We start from the raw sequence: 26,280 nt of genomic DNA on the forward strand, positions 1-26,280 counted from the left end.
AATCCAAACTCGGAGTTTTAACGTTCAATTTCTGTGACACTGACATTGTCAATGATAGGGTGGCATTGTTAATGATAGAGTGAAGAAAGACTATTCACTATTCACTTTTTCTTTTCTTTCTTTCTTTCTTTTTTTTTTTTTTGAGACAGAGTCTCACTCTGTCGCCCAGGCTGGAGTACAGTGGTATGATCTCGGCTCACTGCAACCTCTGCCTCCCAGGTTCAAGCGATTCTCCTGCCTCAGCCTCCCGAGTAGCTAGACTACAGGTGCCCACAACCATGCCTGGTTAATGTTTTGTATTTTTAGTAGAGACAGGGTTTCACCATGTTAGCCAGAATGGTCTTGATCTCCTGACCTCGTGATCTGCTTGCCTCGGCCTCCCAAAGTGCTGGGATTGGGATTACAGGAGTGAGCCACTGTGCCTGGCCAATTATTCGCCTTTTCTTTGGATTCTCACAGAGCAGATGGACAGGCTTCTCTGGTCCATTAGAATTCAGATAAGGTCAAAACTGGATTTTCATGACCACAGCTACCAGTTGCAAAGCTGCTTAGCTCCACAGGGTTGCGCTGTTGCAGCTACCTGTGCCCACCTGAGCACCAGGAATTTCCTTGCCTGCATCTGAAAATACTGTGGCTTTGGCCAGGGCGCCTCAGCATCCAGCCCTGGGAGCCCGCATGGGACCTGGATTGCAGAAGCGGCCGAGGGTTTGGGAGTATACCAGGGTGACATCTTCCCTCCTGCGGCTCTCTGTTTAGGCCAACACAGAGCGGTTTGAGATGGAGACCCGGGGAGTTAACCATGTCGAGGGGGGCTGGCCCAAGGACGTGAACCCCCTGGAGCTGGAGCAGACCATCCGTTTCCGGAAGAAGGTGGAGAAAGATGAGAACTACGTGAACGCCATCATGCAGCTCGGCTCTGTAAGGCTTCCTCCCGCCCCAGCTGCGAAAGCCCCATCCAGCACTGCAGCTCCCCGAGGGGGGCAGTGCCCAGCTGTGCCTGGCCCTCCCTGTGAGGCTCGTGTGGATGCTGGGGGAAGGGGACCAGCTGCTGTCTCAAGGAGCCTTCTGTCTGGGAGCAGGCAGAGGTCCTAATCGCAGACCAACAGGGAAGGCAGGCAGGTACAAGGGCTGACCAGGCATTAGGAGGAGTTTGACCTTGGGCAAAGGTGACCCCCAAGGTGCCCCACCCAGCAGCCAATAGGGATCATTCATTCATTTGACAAATTCGGACTGAGCTTCAAGCCTCTGCCAGGCACAGTAGAGGTTGCAAAATGAATCTCACATAATTGTTCTACATAATTGCCAGTGCAAAAAAAAAAATTGTTTTAAGGAAAAACAAATTTTAAATTTAAATTAAAAGAAAAAGAATCTCTTATACATCCTGTCCCAAAGAGTTTGCAGTCCACTGGAGGTCGAAGACAAATACAGAGACATCACCAGATAACACAAAAAGAAAGAAATGCGGAAAGAGAAGGGTGACTTGTCCTTTTACTCCATGAGGAGGCAGGGTCAATCTCCTGCTGAAGGGATCAGGAAGAAGTGGCAGGGCTTGGTTGTCCTTTGGTGGACATTTGCGATAAAGGGATAAAGGGGAGGGCATTCTGGGTGGAGGAACCAGCTGTCTGCAAGGACAGGAAGAAGGAGATGAGTGCCATATATATATACACACATATATATACACACACACATATATATGGTGAGTGATTAAATATATATATTATTTTATGTATACACACACACTTTTATATATATACATATATATGGTGAGTGATTAATAATTTTGTTTGGGCTGGGCTTGGTGGCTCACACCTGTAATCCCAGCACTTTGGGAGGCCGAGGCAGGCAGATCACTCGAACTCAGGAGTTTGAGCCAACATAGCAAAACCCCATCTCTACTAAAAATGCAAAGATTAGGCCGGGTGCAGTGGCTCAAGCCTGTAATCCCAGCACTTTGGGAGGCTGAGATGGGTGGATCACGAGGTCAGGAGATCGAGACCATCCTGGCTAACACGGTGAAACCCCGTCTCTACTAAAAAAAATACAAAAAACTAGCCGGGTGAGTTGGCGGGCGCCTGTAGTCCCAGCTACTCGGGAGGCTGAGGCAGGAGAATGGCCTAAACCCGGGAGGCGGAGCTTGCAGTGAGCTGAGATCCGGCCACTGCACTCCAGCCCGGGCGACAGAGCGAGACTCCGTCTCAAAAAAAAAAAAAAAAAAAAATGCAAAGATTAGCCAAGTGTGGTGGCGCATGCCTGTAGTCCCAGCTACTCGGGAGGCCGAGGCAGGAGAACTGCTTGAACCTGAGAGACAGAAGCTGCAGTGAGCCCAGATCGCACCCCTGCACTCTAACCTGGGTGGCAGAGCAAGACTCTGTCTCAAAATAATAATAATAATAATAATTTTGTTTGGCTAGCATGGTGTTCTTCAACCTTTTTTTCATTATTGCCCCTCGTGTTTTTTCTAATGGCCTCCTACCTCCATAAAATGTTTGTTGCTGTTGTTGTTATTGAGACAGAGTCTCATTCTGTCACCCAGGCTGGAGTGCAGTGGCGTGATCTTGGCTCACTGCAATCTCCACCTCCCGGGCTCAAGCAATTCTCCTGCCACAGCCTCCCAAGTAGCTGGGATTACAGGCGCCCGCCACTATGCCTGGCTAATTTGCTTTTGTATTTTTGGTAGAGGTGGGGTTTCACCATGTTGGCCAGGCTGGTCTCAAACTCCTGGCCTCAAGTGATCCGCCCGCTTCAGCCTCCCAAAGTGCTGGGATTACAGGCGTGAGCCACCGCACCCGGCCCATCAAATGTTTTTTTTTTTTTTTTTTTTTTTTTTTTTTTTTTTTGAGACGGAGTCTCGCTCTGTCGCCCAGCCTGGAGTGCAGTGGCCAGATCTCGGCTCACTGCAAGCTCCGCCTCCCAGGTTTACGCCATTCTCCTGCCTCAGCCTCCCGAGTAGCTGGGACTACAGATGCTCGCCACCTCGCCCGGCTATTTTTTTGTATTTTTTTACTAGAGACGGGGTTTCACCGGGTTAGCCAGGATGGTCTCGATCTCCTGACCTCGTGATCCGCCCGTCTCGGCCTCCCAAAGTGCTGGGATTACAGGCTTGAGCCACCGCGCCCGGCCCGGCCCATCAAATGTTAATGCCATAGCGCATGTTCATGCGCTGCTTGTACTTCTATGCTTTGTACATAAAAAGTAATATTATTTTACCCCCAAGAACCAATTGAAAATTCCCCCATTGAAAGCACATGGTTAAGTGGATGGGAAAAGGCCCCTGGCTATGACCTGTCCCTCCCAGACTCCATTGCAGGCCTGGGCAATCTGAAAGGACCTCCCCTTACCACTGAGAACTTCCGATGTGTCCCCTCTAGATCATGGAGCACTGCATCAAGCAGAACAATGCCATTGACATCTATGAAGAGTATTTCAATGACGAGGAGGCCGTGGAAGTGATGGAGGAGGCCCCTTCAGCTAAAACCATCAATGTTTTCAGGTAGCACCATAGCCAGGCAGGTGTCTGGCCACCCTCGGTCACCCCCATGCAGGGGCGCCCCCAAAGGCAACTCCTTGCCAGTTGCTGCATGCCCTGGGTGCAGCACTCTCTGTGCTCTGGGCTTGATAAGCCACACGGTGATAAGGTGCCCAGCAGAGAAGTGGCCCGGCTCTGGGGGCGGGTCTGGCTGATGGAAAGGGAGTACAGACTCCAGAGAAAGTGAAATTGCCAATCTGTGTACAAGTGGAGCGTGTTCCTGCAGTGTAGAGTAAGTGCAAGTACAAAGCGTGAGCAGCTAGCAGCACTGTGGGCGAACAGGCCCCCGCTATGGCCTGCACTCATGCCAGTATATCCATGAATAACCCTAGAGGATAGCAGTTTGACACGAGGGATTCATCCCACGGGTGTGCATGTGTATGTGTGTGTGAAATCACTGCAGGTGTGGATATTCACTGCAGAGGATGTGTGCCAGCCAAAGACTAGAACAAGCTAAGTCCATTTATAGGTGACTGGTTCTAGCAGTTCTGGTACACTCACATGACGGAATGCCATGCAGCTGGGAAAATGAGCGGGGCAGTCTGGGCGTGGTGGCTCACGCTTGTAATCTCAGCACTTTGGGGGCGCATCACCTGAGGTCAGTTTGAGACCAGCCTGGCCAATATGGCGAAACCCCGTCTCTACTAAAAATACAAAAATTAACTGGGTGTGGTGGCACATGCCTGTAATCCCAGCTACTCAGGATGCTGAGGCAGGAGAATCACTTGAACCCGGGAGGCAGAGGTTGCAGTGAGCCGAGATCGCACCACTGCACTCCAGCCTGGGCAATGGAGCGAGACTCTCCCTCAAAAAAAAAAAAAAAAAAAAAAAAAAAAAAAAAAGAGCAGTGCAAGTTCTTATGTGCTGATATGGAGTCATTTCCAGGATTCAGTATGGAAACAAAGCTGGTGCAGAACAGGGTGTGCAGAGTGCCACTTTTTGTGGCAGTCCCCAGCTTAAACCATTTTTTGACTTTGCAAGGGTGCAAAAGCAATAGAAATCCAGTAGAAACCGTACTTCAGGTACCCGTACAACCATTCTGGTTTTTGCCATCAGTACAGTATTCAGAAAATTACATGAGCTGTTCACCTTTTTATTATAAAATAAGCTTTGTGTTAGGTGATTTTGCCCAGCTCTAGGCTAATATAAGTGTTCTGAGCATGTAGGCTCAACTAAGATGTGATGCTGGGTCGGTTAGATGTATTCAATGCATTTTCAGCTCCTGATATTTCCAACGTACTATGGATTTATCAGATGTAGCCAACATCATTAGTCAAGGAGCATCTGCATATGTGTATAAATATATGCATATGTGTATGTGTGTATATATATATATATATATATGTATATGTATGTTTACATGCTTGATGTGAGGAGAATATCTGTGATTTTGGACTTCTGGTGTCCGGAACTGTGAGAGAATCAGTTTCTGTTATTTGAAGCCACCCAGTTTGTGGGACCTCATTGCAGCAGCCCCGGGAATTGAATACCCCATCCCAGAGCACCTTTGTAGGGTGTCCAAAAGAAGCTGATAGGCCGGGCGCGGTGGCTCAAGCCTGTAATCCCAGCACTTTGGGAGGCCGAGACGGGCGGATCACGAGGTCAGGAGATCGAGACCATCCTGGCTGACACGGTGAAACCCCGTCTCTACTAAAAAATACAAAAAAACTAGCCGGACGAGGTGGTGGGCGCCTGTAGTCCCAGCTACTCGGGAGGCTGAGGCAGGAGAATGGCATGAACCCGGGAGGCGGAGCTTGCAGTGAGCCAAGATCACGCCACTGCACTCCAGCCTGGGCGGCAGAGCGAGACTCTGTCTCCAAAAAAAAAAAAGAAAAAAAAGAAGCTGATAGGAAGGAGAGCTTGGGGACAGGGATGGGGAGAGGACTGGGGAAGAGGGACTCCTCGGCCTTGAAGACTGGTGGAAGGAGTTGCGGAAAGTGGGTGGAAGTGGGAAGGACCGTGCTCTGTGGCCTCAGTTTTGACCATGAAGAAAAAAGCAAGGCTGTCCTCTCAGATGAGTGGAGATGAGCAGGAGGCTGGAATAGGGCAGTGGGAGGTGCCGGGGGAATGTGGAGGGGAAGCCTCTGGACCTGGGGCAGGGGTCAGACCTTGGGTCTGGGTGATGCAGGGCTAGAGGAGTGAAAGGTGTTTTGGAAATGACTTGCCTCAGATCCCAACTCTGGGGAATTTCACTACCACGGCTGACTGAGGGGCCTGGGAAGGACCTAGCCCAGTCCCAGCACAGCAAGAAAGAATTCTTCTGAGGCAGGGCTGACTCATGGTGTGCAAGCAGGGCCAATGGCTGTCAGCAAGGGGTGTGCAGGAGAGGGCACAGTGGGACAGAGGCTGCCCTTCCTGTTGCCCTCCAGCCCTGCTGGGCTCTGACCTCATATATGGACCAACAGAGCAGGATGATGCATTAGAAATCATTCAAGGGGCCGGACGTGGTGGCTCATGCCTATAATCTTAGCACTTTGGGAGGCCGAAGTGGGTGGATCATCTGAGGTCAGGAGTTTGAGACCAGCCTAGGAAACACGGTAAAACCCCGTCCCGCCGGGCGCGGTGGCTCAAGCCTGTAATCCCAGCACTTTGGGAGGCCGAGACGGGCGGATCATGAGGTCAGGAGATCGAGACCGTCCTGGCTAATACGGTGAAACCCTGTCTCTACTAAAAAATACAAAAAACTAGCCGGGCGAAGTGGCGGGTGCCTGTAGTCCCAGCTACTCGGGAGGCTGAGGCAGGAGAATGGCGTTAACCCAAGAGGAGGAGCTTGCAGTGAGCTGAGATCCGGCCACTGCACTCCAGCCTGGGTGACAGAGCAAGACTCCGTCTCAAAAAAAACCCCGTCTCTACTAAAAATACAAAAATTAGCTGTGTGTAGTGGGAGGCGCCTGTAATCCCAGCTACTCGGGAGGCTGAGGCAGGAAAATCGCTTGAACCCAGGAGGCAGAGGTTGCGGGAGCCGAGATTATGCCACTGCCTGGGGGACAGAGCAAGACTCCATCTGACAAAAAAAAAAAAAAAGGAGAAATTGGGGATCCTCACATTCCGCCTTTTGCTCTCTTCCCTCTCCCCTGCAGGGACCCCCAGGAAATAAAGAGGGCTGCCACACACCTCTCCTGGCACCCTGATGGCAACAGGAAGTTGGCAGTGGCATACTCCTGCTTGGATTTTCAGCGGGCGCCTGTGGGCATGAGCAGCGATTCATACATCTGGGACCTGGGTGAGAAGCAGCAGGGTCCTGGGAGGACTGAGGGCTGGGACCAGAACAAGCCGAGGAGTGGGAGGGAGGGGGAGGAGGTCAAGGACACTCACGGGGTTGGTACCTCAAGGGAGGGGCCCACAGTCGAGGAGGAAGCCACTCTTCTCCTTCCTCCCTTGTCTGGTTTCAGGCAGAGCCTGAAATCAGAAGCAGGAAACCCCCTCCAATTCCAGATTCTTAGTTCGAGGCATGAAGACCTGACCCCATGGGATCTCAATTCTTAGCTCCTAAAGAGCATATTAGGCCGGGCACGGTGGCCCATGCCTGTAATCCCAGCACTTTGGGAGGCCAAGGCGGGCGGATCACCTGAGGTCAGGAGTTCAAGACCAGCCTGGCTAACATGATGAAACCCCGTCTCTACTAAAATTACAAAAATTAGCTGTGCTTGGTGGTGGGTGCCTGTAATCCCAGCTACTTGGGAGACTGAGGCAGGATAATCGCTTGAACCCAGGAGTCAGAGGTTGCAGTGAGCCGAGATCGTGCCGCTGCACTCCATCCTGGGTGACAGACAGAGTGAGACTCTGTCTCAACAACAACAACAAAAAAGAGTATATGGAAAGAGTGCCCAGCAGACTGAGAAGGGACTCAGGGGCAGTGGAATGGAACTTGGGCCTTTGTCCCGTCTGTCCTGACACTTGCCTTTAATTCATGGCCTGCAGGAGCAGCGTGTCCCTTTATTAGCACAAACCATTGTCTACAGAAGGGCTGGCAAGACACAGGCAGGGAGAGGGTGGTGGTGGCTTCATGCTCTCCAGCTTCCCTTCGTTGGCAGCATTATTAAAATAAACGTGTAGGTGCCAGGCACAGAGCTAACGCCCGACACCCCAGCAGCTCAGTGAGTTCTGGCAGCAGCCCCATGGGGTGGACTCCGTCGTTATCTGCAGTCCACAGACCTGGTTTGAAGAAACTGGCAGAGAGCTGACTTTACATAAAAACCTTAGTATCAAAACCTCGTTTGACACCAAACCCGGGAATTGGACTAGAAATATAATTATCACACACATAGGCACACCCCAATCCGTTCACTGAAAATAAAAACCATCAGCAAAGCCCCTAGGTCAAGAATGCCAGATTCCGGCCAAGGTGGACCAGGGGGTGCAGCCTGGAGAAAGACTGGAGGGGCTCCCAGGCTTCCCCCCCTGCCACCATGTCCCCACTACCCACCTGCAGAAGGGGTGAAACTTGTTGATCCTGTCCTTTTCTTTCCAGGCCTGATGGGATATTTTTTTTTCTGCTTTATAGAAAACCCCAATAAGCCTGAACTTGCTCTGAAGCCATCATCTCCACTTGTTACCTTGGAGTTCAACCCCAAAGATTCCCACGTGCTCCTGGGTGGCTGCTACAATGGACAGATAGGTAAGGAGGGACCCAGGCTTTTTTTGTCTTTTGTTTTTTGTTTTTAAGATGGAATTTCACTCCTGTTGCCCAGGCTGGAGTGCAGTGGTGCAATTTCGGCTCACTGCAACCTCCGCCTCCTGGGTTCAAGCGATTCTCCTGCCTCAACCTCCTGAGTCACTGAGATTACAGGTGCCCACCACCACGCCTGACTAATTTTTTTGTTATTTTTAGTAGAGACGGGGTTTCACCATGTTGGCCAGGCTGGTCTCGCACTCCTGACCTCAGTTGATTCACCCACCTGGGCCTCCCATAGCGCTGGGATTACAGGTGTGAGCCACTGCGCCTGGTCGGGACCCAGGCTCTTAGTCAGAGCCAATCCTGCTGCCTCACCCAGACTGGAGTGCAGGGGCGCGATCTCGGCTTACTGCAGCCTCCACCTCTCGGATTCAAGTGATTCCCCTGCCTCAGCCTCCCAAGTAGCTGGGATTAGTCTCATGTCACCACGCCTGGCTAATTTTTGTCTTTTTTCAGTAGAGTTAGCGTTTCACCATGTTGGCCGGACTGGTCTCGAATTCCTGACCTCAAGTGATCCTCCCTCCTTGGCCTTCCAAAGTGCTGGGATTACCAGCATGCGCCACCATGCCTGGCTGGTATTAATTCTCGAAATGTTTGGTAGAACTCATCAGTGAAGCCATCTGGTCCCTGGCTTTTCTTTATTGGAAGCTTAAAGGTTACAATTCCGTCCCTTTACTTGTTATAGATCCTCTTCACATTTTCTGTTTCTTCTTTTATTGGTTTTGGTAGTTTCTGGCTTTCTAGGAACTTTTCCATTTCATCAAGTTGTCTAGTTTGTTGACATATAATTGTTCACAGTATTCCCTTATAATCATTTTCTTTTCTTTTTCTTTTTTCTTTTTTTTTTTTTTTTTTTGAGATGGAGTTTTACTCTGTTGCCCAGGATGGAGTGCAGTGGTGCAATCACGGCTTATTGCAGCCTCGACCTCCTGGGCCCAAGCCATCCCTCCACCTCAGCCTCCCGAGTAGCTGGGACTACAGGCGTGTGCCACCACGCTCGGCTAATTTTTGTAGTTTTTGTAGTCACAAGGTTTCATCATGCTGCCCACGCTGGTCTTAAACTCCTGGGCTCAAGCAATCCACCTGCCTTGGCTGGCCTCCCAAAGTGCTGGGATGAACCACCATGCCTGGCCTGATTTCAATCTTTTAAAATTTATTGAGACTTGTTCTATGGCCTAGCATATTGTCTATCCTGGAGAATGTTCCATGAGCACTCGAGAAGACTATATTCTGCTTATTGTCCGGTGGAGTTTTCTATAGATGTCCAGGAGGTCTTGTCTATAGTGCTGGTCAGGACTTCTATTTCCTTGTTGATCTTTCACCTAGTAGCTATGTCTATTATTGAAGGGAGGATACTGACATCTGCCATTGTTATTGTTGACTTGTCTATTTCTCCTTCAATTTTGTCAGGTTTTGCTTCCTGTATGTTAAGGCTGTGTTATTAGGTACATGCACATGTTTATAATTCTTAAGTTTTCCTAGTGAATTAACCCTTTTATCAGTATGTAATGTCTTTATTTGTCTCTAGTAGCATTTTTCATCTCAAAGTCTGTCTGTCTTTGAGACAGGCACTCCAGCTCTGTTTGGTTACCGTTTGCATGGTATATCTTTCCCCATCCTTTTACTTTTAACCTGTTTGCCTCCTCGAATCTAAAGTATGTCTCTTGTAGCCAGGTGTGGTGACATGCACCTGTAATCCCAGCTACTTGGGAGGCTAAGGCATGAGAATTGCTTGAACCTGGGAGGCTGAGATTGCAGTGAGTCGAGATCCTGCCACTGAACTCCAGCCTGGGCGACAGAGCAAGACTCCATCCCAAAAAAATAAAAAGTAAATAAATAAATAAAGTATATATCTTGTAGATTACATGTAGCTGGCATACAGATGAATCATAGATTTTTTGTTTGTTTGTTTGTTTTTTGAGACAGAATCTCACTCTGTCACCCAGGCTGGAGTGCAGTGGTGTGATCTCAGCTCACTGCAACCTCTGCCTCCTGGGTTCAAGTGATTCTCCTGCCTCAGCCTCCCAAGTAGCTGGGATTACAGGTGCCGGCCACCACACCCAGCTAATTTTTGTATTTTTGAGATAAGGTTTTACCACGTTGGCCAGGTTGATCTCAAACTCCTGGCCTCAAGCGATGTGCCCACCTCGGCCTCCCAAAGTGCTGGGATGACAGGCGTGCACCACCGTGCCCAGCCCGGATCATGGTTTTTTTCCTTTTAATCTATTCTGTCAATCTCTGGTTTTAAGTGGAGAGTTTAATCTATTTATATTAATTTAATTACTGATACAGTTTACATCCGCCATTTTGCTTTTTTTCTATATGTCTTAAATCTTTTTGTTCTTTCTCCATAACTGCCTTCTTTTGTGTTACATATTTTCTAGTGTACCATTTTAATTCCCTTATCATTTCTTTTTTTTTCTTTTCTTTCTTTTTTTTTTTTTTAGAGACAAGGTCTCACTCTGTCACCCAAGCTGGGGTGCAGTGCCATGATCATAGCTCACTGCAGCCTCAAACCCCTGGGCTCAAGCAATCCTCCCACCTCAGCCTCCTGAGTAGCTGGGACGACAGGTGCATGTCACCACACCCAACTACTTTTTTATTTTTTAATTTTTGTAGAGATGGGGTCTTGCTATGTTGCCCAGGCTGGTCTCGAACTCCTGGCTTCAAGCAATTCTCCCACCTTGGCCTCCCAAGGTGCTGGGATTTCAGGCATGAGCCACTGCACCCAACTTCAGCTGTTGATCTTATTGGTGATCCCGTGTATATTATGAGTCATTTTTCTCTTGCTGCTTTCAAGAGTCTCTGGCTTCAGCTTTGATTATGATGTTTCTAGGTATGGATATCTTTGAGTTTATGCCACTTGGAATTCATTGAGTTTCTTGGATGTGTAGATTTTTTTTTAAACAAATCAAATATGGGCCGGGCACGGTGGCTCATGCCTGTAATCCCGGCACTTTGGGAGGCTGAGGCAGGCAGATCATGAGGTCAGGAGATCAAGACCATCCTGGCTAACATGGTGAAACCCCATCTCTACTAAAAATACAAGAAATTAGCTAGGTGTGGTGGTGGGCGCCTGTAGTCCCAGCTACTTGGGAGGCTGAGGCAGGAGAATGGCATGAACCCGGGAGGTGGAGCTTGCAGTGAGCCTAGATCATGCCACTGCACTCCAGCCTGGGCGACAGAGCAAGACTCTGTCTCAAAAAAAAAAAAAAAAAAAAAAATCAAATATGGAATATTTACAACCATTATTTATTCAAATATTCTTTCCTACCCTTTCTGTCTCTCCTCTCCTTCTGTGACTTCCATTATGTGTATGTTGGCATGCTTGATGGTGTCCCATAGGTCTTTAGACTCTGTTTTTCTTTGTTCTCTTTTGCTTCGCTTCCTCAGACTACATAATCTCAATTGGCCCATCTTCACATTCAGTGATTCTTCTGCCTGCTCAAATATGCCATCCTGTAGCTTCTCTACTATATTTTTATTTTGGTTAATGACTCCAGAATTTCTATTTTGTTCTTTCTTTCAAAAATAATATCTGTCTTGTTCGGATGTGGTGGCTCGTGCCTGTAATCCTAGCACTTCGGGAGGCTGAGGTGGGAGGATTACCTGAACTCAGGAGTTCAAGACCAGCGTGGGCAATATGGTCAAACCCTGTCTCTACTAAAATACAAAAAAAAAAAAAAAAAAGAGCCAGGTGTGGTGGAGTGTGGCTGCAATCTCAGCTACTTGGGAGGCTGAGGCAAGAGAATTACTTGAACCCAGGAGGCGGAGGTTGCAGTAAGCTGAGATCGTGCCCCTGCACTCCAGGCTGGGCAACAAAGCGAAACTCTGTCTTCAAAAATAATAATGATAATAACTTTTGTCTATTTGTAATTTTTATTTGGTGACATATCATCTCAGGCTTTTCTTTAGTTCTTTCAATGTGACTTCCTTTACTTCTTTGAACATGTTTAGCACGGCTGATGTGAGGCCTTTGTCTAGTTAGTCCAACATCTGGGCTCCTTGGGGACAGTCTCTATTTATTGCTTTTTTATTCCTGGGTTTGGGCCACACATTTGTATTTCTTGGCATGTCTTATAACTTTTTTTTTATTAAAAACTATACTTTTTGTATGATTTAATGTGGCAACTTTACAAATCAGATTGACACACCTCCCAGAGCTTGTGCTGTTGCTGTTTGTTGTAGTTGTTCTTTGTTTCATTAATGAATTTTCTTAGCTAGTTCTGGAAAGTCTGTATTCTCTGTCACGTGTGACCACTTATAGTCTCTGCTTAGCTTAGTGATTAGTTAATGATTGGACAAAGATTTCCTTAAGCATTTGTCACCAAAAAATCTCCCCTTCTCTGCCAAGGGGCTCTGTGTGCGTGTGTGAGCATGCCTTCACACTCAGCCAGTCAGTTGTCAACTCTGCCTTAGTGTCTGTGCAGAGATGAGGTCACCCAGAGACGAGAGTTTAGGGCTTTATCAGCTTTCCTGAGCATGACACAGCTCTGGGCGTGCACCCAGCACTATCCATGCTTGTGACTTTCTAGACTCCCAGGAATACGTCAGATCTTTTCAAAGCCCCGTGGACACATCATGCTTCAGCTTTTCCTTGTATTTATCTACTGTTGTTGTTTAAATTTAATAGAGGCTGAGCACAGTGGCTCACGTCTGTAATCCTAACACTTTGGGAGGCTGAGGCAAGAGGATCGCCTGAGTTCAGGAGTTTGAAACTAGCCTGGGCAGCTTAGTGAGATCTTGCCTCGAAAGAGAAAGAGAGAGAGAGAGAGAGAGAGAGAGAGAGAGAAATAGGGACAGGGTCTTGCTATGTTGAACAGGTAGGTTGTGAACTCCTGGCCTCAAGCAGTCCTGCCTCAGCCTTCCAAAGTACAGGCGTGAGCCACTGTACCCGGCCCAGCTTTTCCTTTTAAGCTTTTTCATCGGTTTATTCCTTGCCCCACTGTTATCCACTGCCTCAGGAAGCTGCAAAGCTAGTCAGTTGCCTGCAATTACACCCTGATGAAAAGACTTTTCACACCAGGCAAAGGCTGAACCAAGTCAATTACAGCCAACCTTGCAAGAGGAGCCTTATCAGGGAACCACCAGACACTGAGATAATGACAGTTCTTTGGGCATGAGACTTGAAAGGAGCTCCAGCCCATTCTGCTCCCTCTTGTGGCGCCAGGCTACTGTTTTTCATCTGGAGTGCAGGATGTGAATTTTCAAGGCTACCACGGAACTGCAGAGTGTGCATTCTTAACTAGGGCAAGTGAAAATGCCACTGTTTTTACCAAGATTCTACTGTTTTTCTTGAATAAACATTCTCCCGACTGCCCTAAGCCTCTGGCTAATTTCCAGAGTTCTGAAAAAGTTGATTGTGACCATTTTTGCCAGTTTTCTCACTGCTATTATGGAGGAGAGAATTTTTGGAGGTCCTTACTTCATGGATTTTGCTGATGGCACACCTGGAAAACTGATTTTTTTTTTTTTCCTTGAGATGGAGTCTTGCTGTGTCACCCAGGCTGGAGTGCAGTGGCCCGATCTTGGCTCACCGCAAGCTCCACCTCCTGAGTTCATGCAATTCTCCTACTTCAGCCTCCCAAATAGCTGGGACTACAGGTGCCCGCCACCACGCCCAGCTAATTTTTGGTATTTTTTTTTAGTAGAGATGGGGTTTCACTGTGTTAGCCAGTATGGTCTAAACCCCTGACCTCGTGATCTGCCTGCCTCTGCCTCCCAAAGTGCTGGGATTACAGGCATGAGCCACTGCTGCGCCTAGCCTTTTTTTTTTTTTTTTTTTTTTTTTGAGACAGAATCTCGCTCTGTCACCCAGGCTAGACTACGGTGATGCGATCTCAGCTCACTGCAACCTCCGCCTCCTGGGTTCAAGAGATCCTCCTGCCTCAGCCTCCCCAGTGGCTGGTGCATGCCGACACGCCTGGTCAATTTTTGTATTTTTAATAGAAATGGAGTTTTGCTATGTTAGCCAGGCTGGTCTCAAACTCCTGGCCTCAAGTGACCCACCCACCTTGACCTCCCAAAGTGCTGGGATTACAGGCGTGAGCCACTGAACCTGGCCCAAACTGCTTTTTTTAATCTCTAGTGAGATCAGAAGTCACCTAACTGGATTGGCTCTGAATGTCCCTACTTGCTCTGTTCCCTTGACCCTGGAGTCATCAGACATCCAACCCATGACTACACCCAGGCCAGTCTTGACCCTGGGCATGAAAAACATTCCCCACCCCTCCCCCTCTGTATGTTCTTTTTTTTTTTTTTTTTTTTTTTTGAGACAGAATCTTGCTCTGTCACCCAGGCTAGAGTGCAGTGGCGCTATCTCGGCTCACTGCAAGCTCCGCCTCCTGGGTTAACGCCATTCTCCTGCCTCAGCCTCCCCAGTAGCTGGGACTACAGGTGCCCGCCACTGCGCCCGGCTAATTTTTTGTATTTTTAGTAGAGATGGGGTTTCACCGTGTTAGCCAGGGTGGTCTCCATCTCCTGACCTCGTGATCTGCCCGCCTCGGCCTCCCAAAGTGCTGGGATTACAGACGTGAGCCACCGCGCCTGGCCCTCTGTATGTTCTTATACTTTTGCTTCTTCTTTGGGAGTGGGAGCCAGGATGCTGAGAAACTCCTCCTCCGAAACTCTGTTGTCAGCTGCTTCCTGAGGCCCGGATCTCCCTCTCAGACCTGCTGCCTCCTGCTCAAGGGAGCTTTCAGATTATGGAATAGACCTGGGCTCCCATAAACGTCCCTGCCAAATTATCTGGGTGCCAGAGCTCTAACAGACCGAAGTGGAGCCACTTTGCCATGATTAATTCAGGAGCCTTGCCTCACTCATTATTCATAACCTCTTTCCGTGGTTTTTCATGCCGGCTCATACCAGCCCAGACTCTGGCGCTCCACTGCTCCAAGGGCCCCTCTAGGGACCATGTAGGACCCAGTGGGACCTACCCTTGAGCACTGCTTTGCCAAAGCAGAGCAGGCTTATCTTTTATTTTTATTTATTTTTATGTTTTGTTTTGTTTTTGAGACAGTCTTGCTTTGTTGCACAGACTGGAGTGCAGTGATGTGATCTCAGCTCACTGCAACCTCCGCCTCCCAGGCGCGAGCGATTCTCATGCCTCAGCCTCCTGAGAAGCTGGGATTACAAGTGCCCACCACCATGCCCAGCTAATTTTTTTGTATTTTTAGTAGAGATGGGGTTTCACTATGTTGGCCAGGCTGGTCTTGAACTCCTGACGTCAAGTGATCCACCTGCCTCAACCTCCCAAAGTGCTGGGATTACAGGTGTGAGCCACCACACCTGGCTTATTTTTATTTTTTGAGACAGGGTCTTGCTCTGTCACCCAGGCTGGAGTGCAGTGGCACGATCATGGCTCACTGCAGCCTCAACCTCCCAGGCTCAAGCAATTCTCCCACCTCAGCCTCCCGAGTAGCGGGAACTACAGGCGAGTGCCACCATGCCCAGCTAGTTTTTAAATTTTTTGTAGAGACGGGATCTCACTATGTTGCCCAAGCTGGTATTGGATTCCTGGGCTCAAGCAATCCTTTTGCCTCAGCCTCCTAATGTGCTAGGATTACAGGCATGAGCCACTGTACTTGGCTGAGCAGGCTTATCTAAGGAAACATGTTTCTGGGCCAGCTTAGTTCAGGGGCAAATGCCTTGGACTTGGAGAAATACTAAGTCAAAGCTTATGAACTAAGTACTTTTGTTATTTTACAAAACGGCCTTTCCTAGAAACAGCTCTGAGTGACAGGGTGAGCCCTCATTGTGCATTCATGGGAAAATGGAAATGAAATCTAACAGGACAGAGGACGGATAACCTTCCCGTCTTTCTTGGCGAAGCACTAATAACAGATCACAGTAAAGGCTGAAGCTCCTCTGTGAGTTTCTTTCCAGCACAGGCAGCAGAGGTATAAAGGATAAAAGGGAAAGAGCTAATGCAGCAGAGAGAGTCACCTACATGGGGCCCTTCCACGTGCTCTTCCCTGCGGTAGGGACTCGGCTTTCCTCCCGCCTGGCTCCCTCCACCTTGAGGCTTATCTTCCATCTCAGCTACCTGTCACTTCCTCCAGGAGGCCTTCCCTGACCACCCTCATGTGTTCCCCTGCCACTACGCCTATGCCATCCCCAGAGGCTTTCCCAGGGCCGAGTGTTGGGTAGGGAGGGGCTGAAGGAACTGAATGAAGCTTGCACTCCGGGAGTCTCTCCAGAGAGTCTGTGGGGGTGGTAGGAAACTCAGGCTGATTGGAACCAAGCCATGATTCTAAAACACCACGTATCTGCCAAACCAGAAACAGCAGTCCCCCTGTCTCCCCTGCTCCCTGCCCCAGGGAAGGAAGCCTGTGCCCCCCTCCACTCCTTCATCTCCTTCCTCACCAGCCTGCTGGGACACCCGAAAGGGCAGCCTGGTGGCGGAGCTATCCACCATTGAGTTCAGCCACCGAGACCCTGTGTATGGCACCATCTGGCTGCAGTCGAAGACGGGCACCGAGTGCTTCTCAGCATCCACGGATGGGCAGGTACCCACCAGCCAGACACTGGGGAGGGGAGGGAAGGGAGAGGCAGTAACTGTTCCCTGGTTCCCCATCAGAATCCCTGGGGACATTTCCTTTAACACATTTTATTTTGAGACAGAGTTTCACTCTTGTTGCCCAGGCTGGAGTGCAATGGCACGATCTCGGTTCACTGCAACCTCCGCCTCCTGGGTTCAAGCAATTCTCCTGCCTCAGCCTCCCGAGTAGCTGGGACTACAGACGCCTGCCACCATGCCTGGCTAATTTTTTATTTTTAGCAGAAATGGTGCCTCACTATGTTGACCAGGCTGGTCTTGAACTCTGACCTCAGGTGATCCACCCACCTCGGCCTCCCAAAGTGCTGGGATTACAGGCATGAGCCACCGCGCCCGGCCATGCACTTTATTTTTAAATTGAGTAGTGATAATACATGCCCTCGGAATAGAATCTGAAGAGTGCAAAAAAGAAAATGCCTTCCTCTCACCTCTGCCTGCACTTCCTCCTCTCCCTCCCTCTCCTATGTCTGCCTTCGGAGCTAGTCTCTGCACATGCAAGGAAACACATCTCTCTCTTCTTCACTCTTTATTTTTGCACACTTTACATACTAGTCTGTACTTGATGTTTTTCATTGTGTATACCTTGGAGATAGTTTCATGTTTCATACACTACCGCCCCCTGCCTGTTAATAATTGCATCCTGTGGGTGTACCATAATTTATATATGGATTCTAATATTTTGTTGTTACCCCCAAAAAAATGTAGCAAAGAGCATCTTTATACACAGATTATTGCACACATGCAGGGATACATCTACAGCAGACATTGCTGGCAGTGGGACTTCTAGGTCAGAGCATACATGCTTTTTTTTTTTTTTTTTTTTGAGATGGAGTCCTGCTCTGTCACCCAGGCTGAAGTACAGTGGCGCCATCTTGGCTCACTGCAAGCTCCGCCTCCTGGGTTCATGCCATTCTCCTGCCTCAGCCTCCCGAGTATCTGGGACTACAGGCGCCCACCACCACGCCCAGCTAATTTTTGTATTATTATTATTTTTTTTAGTAGAGACAGGGTTTCACCATGTTAGACAGGATGGTCTTGATCTCCTGACCTCGTGATCCGCCCATTTCGGCCTCCCAAAGTGCTGGGATTACAGGCGTGAGCCACCACGCCTGGCTGCACACATGCATTTTTAACATTGCTGGATATCGCCTTATTGAGGGGAGTGTTGGCATACACGGATTCTTGGCCTTGCATCTGGAGGTTTTGATTCAGTAGGTCGAGGGCAAGGCCTCAGCATCTGGGTTGTATGAAGCTTGTCGGTGACTCTGATGATCAGCCAGGTGTGGGAACTGTGGACAGAGCAGCAATCCTCAAAGTGTATTTGCTCCCACGAATTGCTGGGAGCTCCATCTTTTGTGGCCCAGGGGCTGACCCCAGGAAGGTGGGGTGAGGGTGGAAAAGACAAAAGCCAGGGGAAATACAGGGCCTCAAAGTCTCACTGTTGTCCCACCTCCTGCCAGGTCATGTGGTGGGACATCCGAAAGATGAGTGAGCCCACTGAGGTTGTGATCATGGACATCACCAAAAAGGAGCAGTTGGAAAATGCCTTGGGGGCCATCTCCCTGGAGTTCGAATCTACTTTGGTGAGTGTCCCTTGCTGTCCCTTCCCTGACTTGCATTGCCAGGGCAGCCAGGGCTAAAGACAGGCCATTGCTAGGATATCAGGTGCTTGTGGAACCCAGCACCAGCCCAGGGAGGCCAACCTCACTGCCCCCATCCTAGACGTGTGTGGCCTTTACAACAACTTTCCAGCAGGGGGCAGCAGAGCTTCTCGAAGAAGGACACCGTTGTCGTGGCACCATCTTTTGGCCCGTGGCCCAGCTGAACACAGAGGGCAATCTTTTGACAGGACAATTCCAGAAAAGCCCTGTTTCCTGGGGAAGGTCACGCCCAGGACCAACATAGGGAGGCCTAGACTCCAACCCAGGTCCTGGCTCTGCCTGGCATTGGGGCCCTAGGCTGGTCACCTGCCTTCCTCTGGGGAAATGAGGTCAGACCAGGCTCCTTGGAAAACCAGAGCACATGCATGGTCTCGGTGTTCAGTAACTGAGAAAGAATGACAAAGAAATATCAAAGTTCAGGCTGGGCAGGGTGGCTCACGTCTGTAATCCCAGCACTTTGGGAGGCCAGTAAGACCCCCCCAAATCTTTACCAAAAAAGAAAGCAAGAAAGAGAGGGAGAGAGAGGAAAAAAAGGAAAGAAAAAGGAAGGAAGGAAGGAAGGAAAGAAAGAAAAAGAAAGGAAGGAAAGTATCAATGTGAGGCCAGGCACAGTGGCTCACACCTGTAATCCCAGCACTTTGGGAGGTGGGAGGATCACTTGAGCCCAGAAGTTCAAGACCAGCCTGGGCAACATAGCAAGACCCTATCCCTAAATAAGAAAAGAAAAAAAGGACTGGGCACAGTGGCTCACACCTGTAATCCTGGCACTTTGAGAGGCCAAGGTGGGCGGATCAACTGAGGTTGGGAGTTCAAGACCAGTCTGACCAATATGGAAAAACCCCATCTCTACTCAAAATACAAAATTAGCTGGGCATGGAGGTGCATGCCTGTAATCCCAGCTACTCAGGAGGCTGAGGCAGGAGAATCGCTTGAACCTGGGAGGCGGAGGTTGCGGTGAGCCAAGATCGTGTCATTGCACTCCAGCCTGGGCGACAAGAGTGAAACTCCATCTCAGAAAAAACAAAGAAAATAAAAGAAAAACAGGAAATATCAAAGTTTGAGCATAATGCAAATGTGTTAGAGGAGGGAAGCTTCTAGAAGCAGTAAAGGAAGACTTCCTCACTAGAGTAAGAAGATACCTTTCCCTTGTTGTTAGTTTTTGGCTTGGGCTGAGTCTTGGTTTATGTCTCAGTGCAGCCCAGGCCTGGTTCCCCCTTGGAGGTGTCACTTGTTTGCTTCGGGGTCATGTGCCATCATTCCTAGGGCTTTGGGAGGCTCTGGCCTCGAACCTGCCTGGGCAACCCTAGCTCAAGGCTGAGAGATGAGTGTTGGTGGGATGAGGAGACAAGTCCACTGACCCCTCCCCAGAGGACAAGGCACTGGGCATGGAGGTTGGGGTGGCAAGGACTCAGGAGAACATTCTGTCCCAGAGGCAAGGCTTTCTAGGCCAAGTGCTAGACATACAACCACATCACAACTAGGGCCATCTCCTCCATGTCTGGCCTTTGCAGGGTGCACACGGTGTGCTGAACACTTGTGGCTGCCTGATTTCATAAGCTCGTGCAATCGCCTATAACCATTTCGTGGGGTAAAGTTTTTATCCATACTTGCCAGATACACACGATGAGTCTTCGTGAGATTACGTTGTGAGTCCTAGTACCTGGTAAAGCCGAGACTCAAACCCAGGGTTCCAACTCTAAGGCCCAGGGTGTCCACCCGCAGCCCGCCACAAAGTCTGAGGCCAGAGGCACGATGGGCCACTCGGATCTGGGTGGCCTTTCTCCTCGGCTCACTGATGGGCAGCGCGTAGTCGGCTTGAATACTTTCTTCTCTGGACCTCTCAAGCTTGGTCTTTTCACTTGCCCTTGACACCCAACTTGAAGCCCAGATTTTTGTTTTGTTTTTTTGAGACATGGTTTCGTTCTGTTGCCCATGCTGGAGTGCAGTTGTGTGATCTCAGCTTACTGCAACATCTACCTTCTGGGCTCAAGCCTCAGCCTCTTGAGTAGCTGGGACCACAGGTGCATGCCACCACGCCAGTCTAATTTTTTTTTTTCTTCTTTTTTTTTTTTTTGAGACAGAGTCTCACTCTGTTGCCCAGGCTGGAGTGCAGTGACATGATCTTGGCTCACTGCAACCTCTGCCTCCCGGGTTCAAGTGATTTTCATGCCTCAGCCACCACACCTGGCCATATTCTGGGTATTTTCTAGAGATTTTATGTTTATCATTTTAGTAATTTTCTGGTAGAAGAAAATGCACACTAAAACAATACATTTTTAAAAAAATAAAAATAAAAAACCTGGGGGGGACGCCAGGTGCAGTGGCTCAGCTCTGTAATCCCAGCACTTTGGGAAGCCAGGGTGTGCAGATCGCTTGAGCTTAGGAGTTTGAGACCAGTCTGGACAACATAGGGAGACTCTGTCTCTACAAAAAATACAAAAATTAGCTGACCCTGGTGGTGTGTGCTTGTGGTCCCAGCTACGTGGGAGGCTGAGGTGGGAGGATTGCTTGAGCCCAGAAGGTCAAGGATGCAGTGAGCCGAGATCGTACCACTGCACTCCAGCCTGGGCAATGGAGCCAGATCCTGTCTTAATAAATAAATAAACTAGGAGTTCTTTTTCATTTTTTTCTTTTTTCTTTCTTTCTTCTTCTTTTTTTTTTTTTTTTGAGGTGGAGTCTTGCTCTGTAGGTCAGGCTGGAGTGCAGTGGCATGATCTTGGCTCACTGCAACCTCCTCCTAAAACCTGGGAGCTCTACAGGGGCAGGTTCACCACCGGCAGAGGACATCTGAGCCCGTTGACAAAGTCCCTCCCCTCAGCATGCCCCTCCCCTGCCTAACTCAGCTGTTCTTTCCATTTGGAATGCTGAGGACACAGCGCCATTGTAGGCTCAGGCCCTGCTGGTGGAGGTTGTCCAGTCTAGCCCAGAAGTGAAGACATGGAACAGTCAACAAGGCAGGGCATTGCATGACGGAGGGGGTCATGCTCAGAGACGCAGAGGGAGCACTGGGTCAGGAGTCAGGAGACTGGCCTTTGTGCATTCAGTCCGCAGTAAAGTGAGTAACTACTAAAGCTCAGTTCGTGGGCAATGGACCCATGTCAGACAAGCTTGCGCCCCTCAAAGAGCTCACCCACCAGCAGTAGGGGGACGAATTACATCACTGACTGCCAGGTGGCTTCCTGAGTGCTGGTTGGTCACCCGCTCTGAGTTCTCAGGGACACCAGCCTGGACAATGCTATGACAAATGTCACTGTCCTGCCAGGGAAGGCTCTGCCTATCCTGTGAGTGATCTGGGTGGACCACCCTGGCTCCCCTCCCTGGGTCTGCTTTACTCCCTCTGTAAACAAACATTCAGGATCTTGATGGCCAAATGCTTCGAGGACACAGTGATGCTCTGCAGAAGGGGCTAGTGGTGACCCTCCAGGACTGGAGGAGCCAGGGAGGACTTCATTCAGCACAGGCTCCTTGAGCAACTTCCAGAAAGGTGGGGTCTGAGGAGCCCGGGAAGAGTGGGGACAGCTCTCCAGGAGGGGCCACAGCCCTTGCCGAGGCTTGATCTGAGGGCCTTTCTAGGGCCTGCAGACCCCCCAAGCAGGCTCCTGTCCATGCCCGCTAATCCGAGTTGACGGTTCATGGAGCCTTCCCCTCCCGTGTCACTCCTTCCACAGCCCACCAAGTTCATGGTGGGGACTGAGCAGGGCATCATCATCTCCTGCAACCGCAAGGCCAAGACGTCAGCTGAGAAGATTGTGTGCACCTTCCCGGGCCATCATGGCCCCGTCTACGCCCTCCAGAGGAACCCCTTCTACCCGAAGAACTTCCTGACAGTTGGTGACTGGACAGCCCGCATCTGGTCTGAAGACAGCCGGGAATCGTCCATCATGTGGACCAAGTAAGAGGCAATGCTGGGGACGGGAGGGGATGCAGAGGACAGGAGGGGATAGAGGGAGCCCAGCTGGGCCCAGGAGAGTCCTGAGCCTCCATACGTAAAATGGAGAAAAAAGCCTTCCACAAACACCCGAACTCGTGTTAGCAAGTGACTTGCTCCAGCCACTCCACAAAGCGACAGGCTTCAAACCACCCAGCTGCTCAAAATAATGGCCATGGCTTAATTTTCTTTCCTTTTTTTTTTTTTTTTTTTTAGACATAGTCTTACTTAATTCCCCAGATTGAATGCAGTGGCGTGATCTCGGCTCACTGCAACCTCCACCTCCCAGGTTCAAGTGACCCTCCTGCCTCAGCTTCCCGAGTAGCTGAGACTACAAGCACCTGCCACCATGCCCAGCTAATTTTTGTATTTTTAGTCGAGATGGGGTTTTACCACATTGGCCAGGCAGGTCTTGAACTCCTGACCTCAGGTGATCTGCCCACCTTGGCCTCCCAAAATGTTGTGATTACAGGCGTAAGCCACTGCGCCTGGCTGGCTTAATTTTCATAATCCTCAAAATACGCCTAGGAGGAGGCAACATTGCTCTTCTCCTCATCTCATTTTTCATGTCAGGGAAATGGGCTACAGAAAGGCCAAGCCACTCGCTCCTGCTCTCCCAGCTAGTGAGGAGCCAAGCTGGGGTGTGAACCCAGGAAGCTTGGCTGGGAAATGTGGGTGCCTTGGTACGATTCAGCAATGCGGCATAGCCTGTCTTGCTCAGTGCCCACTCCTCTGAGGGGAGCAACAGACAAGGAGCCTGTGATAGCTGTGAGCACAACGGTTAGATCAGAGAAGCTTGGACTATCACATCCCCCTCCGTTTTTCTTAGGGCCCATGTACCTTGCCTAAAAGTGCCCTTTCTCCTCCTCCTCTTCATCTCCTAAGTTAGGTAATAAGCCCGAATTCTAACCACCCCCTTGAGTCACTCACTGCTGGGCGCTCCCGTGGGTATTGTGCATTGATGTATAAATAAATTCCTTTTTTCTCTTGCTAAAAAAAAAAAAAATCCTGGGGCTCCTTTCCTGCCCACAGAGCCACAGACTCCTGTAATGTCAGTGCCACCATCAACCCTAATGAGCATCTTTGATTCCTCTGCTTCCCACATCTGTTTGCATCAGAATCTCCTGGGAGGAGTTTTTGTTTGTTTGTTTGTTTTTGAGACGGAGTCTTGCTGTGTCCCCCAGGCTGGAGTGCAATGGCACGATCATGGCTCACTGCAACCTCCGCCTCCCGAGTTCAAGCCATTCTCCTGCCTCATCTTCCCCTGTAGCTGGGACTACAGGTGCACGCCAGCACGCCCAGCTAATTTTTGTATTTTTAGTAGAGACAGAGTTTCACCATGTTGGCCAGGCTGGTCTCAAACTCCTGACCTCAGGTGATCCACCTGCCTCGGCCTCCCAAAGTGCTGGGATTACAGGCATGAGCCACCGTGCCTGGCTGAGGAGTGATTTTTTTAAAATCCAGATTCCCAGCCCCAACCCTGGGGGTACTAACAGAATCTTAGGCTTAGCCTAGGAATGGGCTTGTTAAGGAGCTCCCTGGGGCTTGTGACTCAGCCAGTCCTTGCTTTGGGAGCAGAAACCTGGTTCGATGTCATTCTACAGGGGTAGGAACTCTGGCTGAGAAGGGCAGCCCATTGTTCCTGAAGGGGTGGCCTGCCCCTCCACACCTGTGGGCGTTTCTCGTCAGGTGGAACGAGAGACTTGAGAAAAGAAATGAGACACAGAGACAAAGTATAGAGAAAGAAAAAGTGGGCCTAGGGGACCAGCGCTCAGCATACAGAGGACCCACTCCGGCACCGGTCTCTGAGTTCCCTCAGTATTTATTGGTCGTTATCTTTACCGTCTTAGAAAAAGGGAAGTGGCAGGATGATAGGATCATCGTAGGGAGAAGGTCAGCAGTAAGACATATGAATAAAGATTTCTGTGACATAAGTTTAAGGAAAAGTGCTGTGCCTTGATATGCATATGCAAACATCTCCATAAACCTTTTTAGTGCATAAAGAGCAGCATTGCTAGCAAGTCCCACCTTTCGCCCTAAGGCGGTTTTCTCCCATCTCAGTAAATAGAACATAAAATCGGGTTTTACGCGGAGATGTTCCATTGCCCAGGGATGGGCAGGAGACAGATGCTTTTCTCTATCTCAACTGCCAAGAGGCCTTCTTTCTTCTTATACTAGTCCTCCTCAGCACAGATCCTTCATGGGTGTCAGGCTGGGGGACGATTAGGTCTTTCCCTTCCCATGAGGCCATATTTCAGACTATCACATGGGGAGAAACCTTGGACAACACCTAGCTTTCCTAGGCAGAGGTCCCTGCGACCTTTGGCAGTGTATGTGTCCCTGAGTACTTGAGATTAAGAGAACGGTGATGACTTTTCACAAGCATACTGCCTTCAGGCACTTGTTTAACAAAGCACACCCTGCACAGCCCAAAATCCTTTAAACCTTGAGTCACCACAGCACATGTCTCTTGCAAGGACAAAGTTGGGGGTAGGGTCAGAGATTAACAGCATCTCAAATACAGAACAGAATGGAGTCTCTTATGTCTACTTCTTTCTACATAGACACAGTAACAGTCTGATCTCTCTTTCTTTTCCCCACAGTTCCAGGCCTCATAGCAAGTAGGGGGTTCCCAGTAGACATGAAGCCCTTCACAGGCTATAGGAGCCTTGCCAATGTCATCAGGTCCTGCAGGCTGCCAGGGCTGTGTGAAAGGAACAGGGAGGGCAGGGTGTCAAACACAGCACCCTTAGGCCTTTCACAGGGCTGGTTCCTAGAGGGACTTGATGGACCTGTGTCCTAGAACCTGGGTCTCCCTTGTCCTCCTCCTGCATAGGGTTAGACAAATAAGAATATTTGGCATTGGGCCGGGTGCGGTGGGTTCATGCCTGTAATCCCAGCACTTTGGGAGGCTGAAGCAGGAGGATCACTTGAGGTCAGGAGTTCAAGATGAGCCTGGCCAATATGGCGAAACCCCGTTTCTAATAAAAATACAAAAATTTAGCCGGGCTTGGTGGTGCATGCCTGTAATCCCAGATACTTAGGAGGCTGAGGCAGGAGAATCGCTTGAACCTAGGAATTGGAGGTTGCAGTGAACTGAGATCATGCCACTGCACTCCAGCCTGGGGGACAGAGTGAGACTCAGTCTTTAAAAAAAAAAAAAAAAAAAAAAAAAAAGAGGGCTGGGAAGGATGGCTCATGCCTGTAATCCCAGCACTTTGGGAGGCCGAGGCGGGTGGATCACCTGAGGTCAAGAGTTCAAGACCAGCCGAGATCACACCACTGCACTCCAGCTTGGGTGACAGAGTGAGACTCCATCTCAAAAAAAAAAAACAAAAAAAAACAGAATAGTTGTCAGTTAAATCTGAATTAAAAAAAAAAAAACTAATTTTTTTTTTTTTAGTATAAGTATGTCCCATGCAATATTTGGTATATACTTATACTAAAACTTATTCATTGTTTGTCCAAAAATCTCCAGTGTTTTTTTTTGTTGTTTTTTTTAAGTGAAGTATCTTTGTTGCCCAGGCTGGAGAGCAGTGGCACGATCTTGGCTCACTGCAGCCTTCACCTCCTGGGTTCAAGCAATTCTCCTGCCTCAGCCTCCTGAGTGTCTGGGATCACAGGCCCCCACCACCACCCCTGGATAATTTTTGTATTTTCAGTAGAAGTGGGGTTCCACCATGTTGGCCAGGCTGATCTCGAACTCCTGACCTCAGGTGATCCACTGTCCTCAACCTTCCAAAGTGCTGGGATTACAGGCATGAGCCACCACGCCCAGCCCAGATCCTTTCTTTCGTCTTGATCATTTCTCCCACTGTGGCCTACCGGTCAACACACTCAGCTGCAAAGGTGACTGGGAAATGTAGTCTCTGCCTTGCCCACCAGGGGCCCAGCTACAACTATATTGCAATGCAGGAAGGGAGAAGAGGTCTG

At 49.5% G+C, this 26,280-nt stretch overlaps 1 protein-coding gene across 5 annotated transcripts in view; it reads left to right on the forward strand.

Moving 5' to 3' along the window:
- The window catches only part of DNAI2 (dynein axonemal intermediate chain 2), a 43,542-nt gene that overhangs the window by 10,266 nt on the left and 6,996 nt on the right, over positions 1-26,280 (forward strand). For all 5 annotated transcript variants that reach the window (XR_012426092.1, XR_012426095.1, XR_012426093.1 and 2 more), the window contains exons 3-9: positions 757-918; positions 3,369-3,490; positions 6,607-6,749; positions 8,031-8,144; positions 16,569-16,708; positions 18,219-18,341; positions 22,088-22,311. Coding sequence is in view for 1 of the 5 variants with exons in the window: in XM_074020309.1 (XP_073876410.1) it covers positions 757-918; positions 3,369-3,490; positions 6,607-6,749; positions 8,031-8,144; positions 16,569-16,708; positions 18,219-18,341; positions 22,088-22,311 (1,028 nt within the window). In the remaining 4 variants the exon portion in view is untranslated. The remainder of the gene's footprint in view (positions 1-756; positions 919-3,368; positions 3,491-6,606; positions 6,750-8,030; positions 8,145-16,568; positions 16,709-18,218; positions 18,342-22,087; positions 22,312-26,280) is intronic.

Source organism: Macaca fascicularis, chromosome 16 (assembly GCF_037993035.2).
Source record: "Macaca fascicularis isolate 582-1 chromosome 16, T2T-MFA8v1.1".
Lineage (NCBI taxonomy): Eukaryota > Metazoa > Chordata > Mammalia > Primates > Cercopithecidae > Macaca > Macaca fascicularis.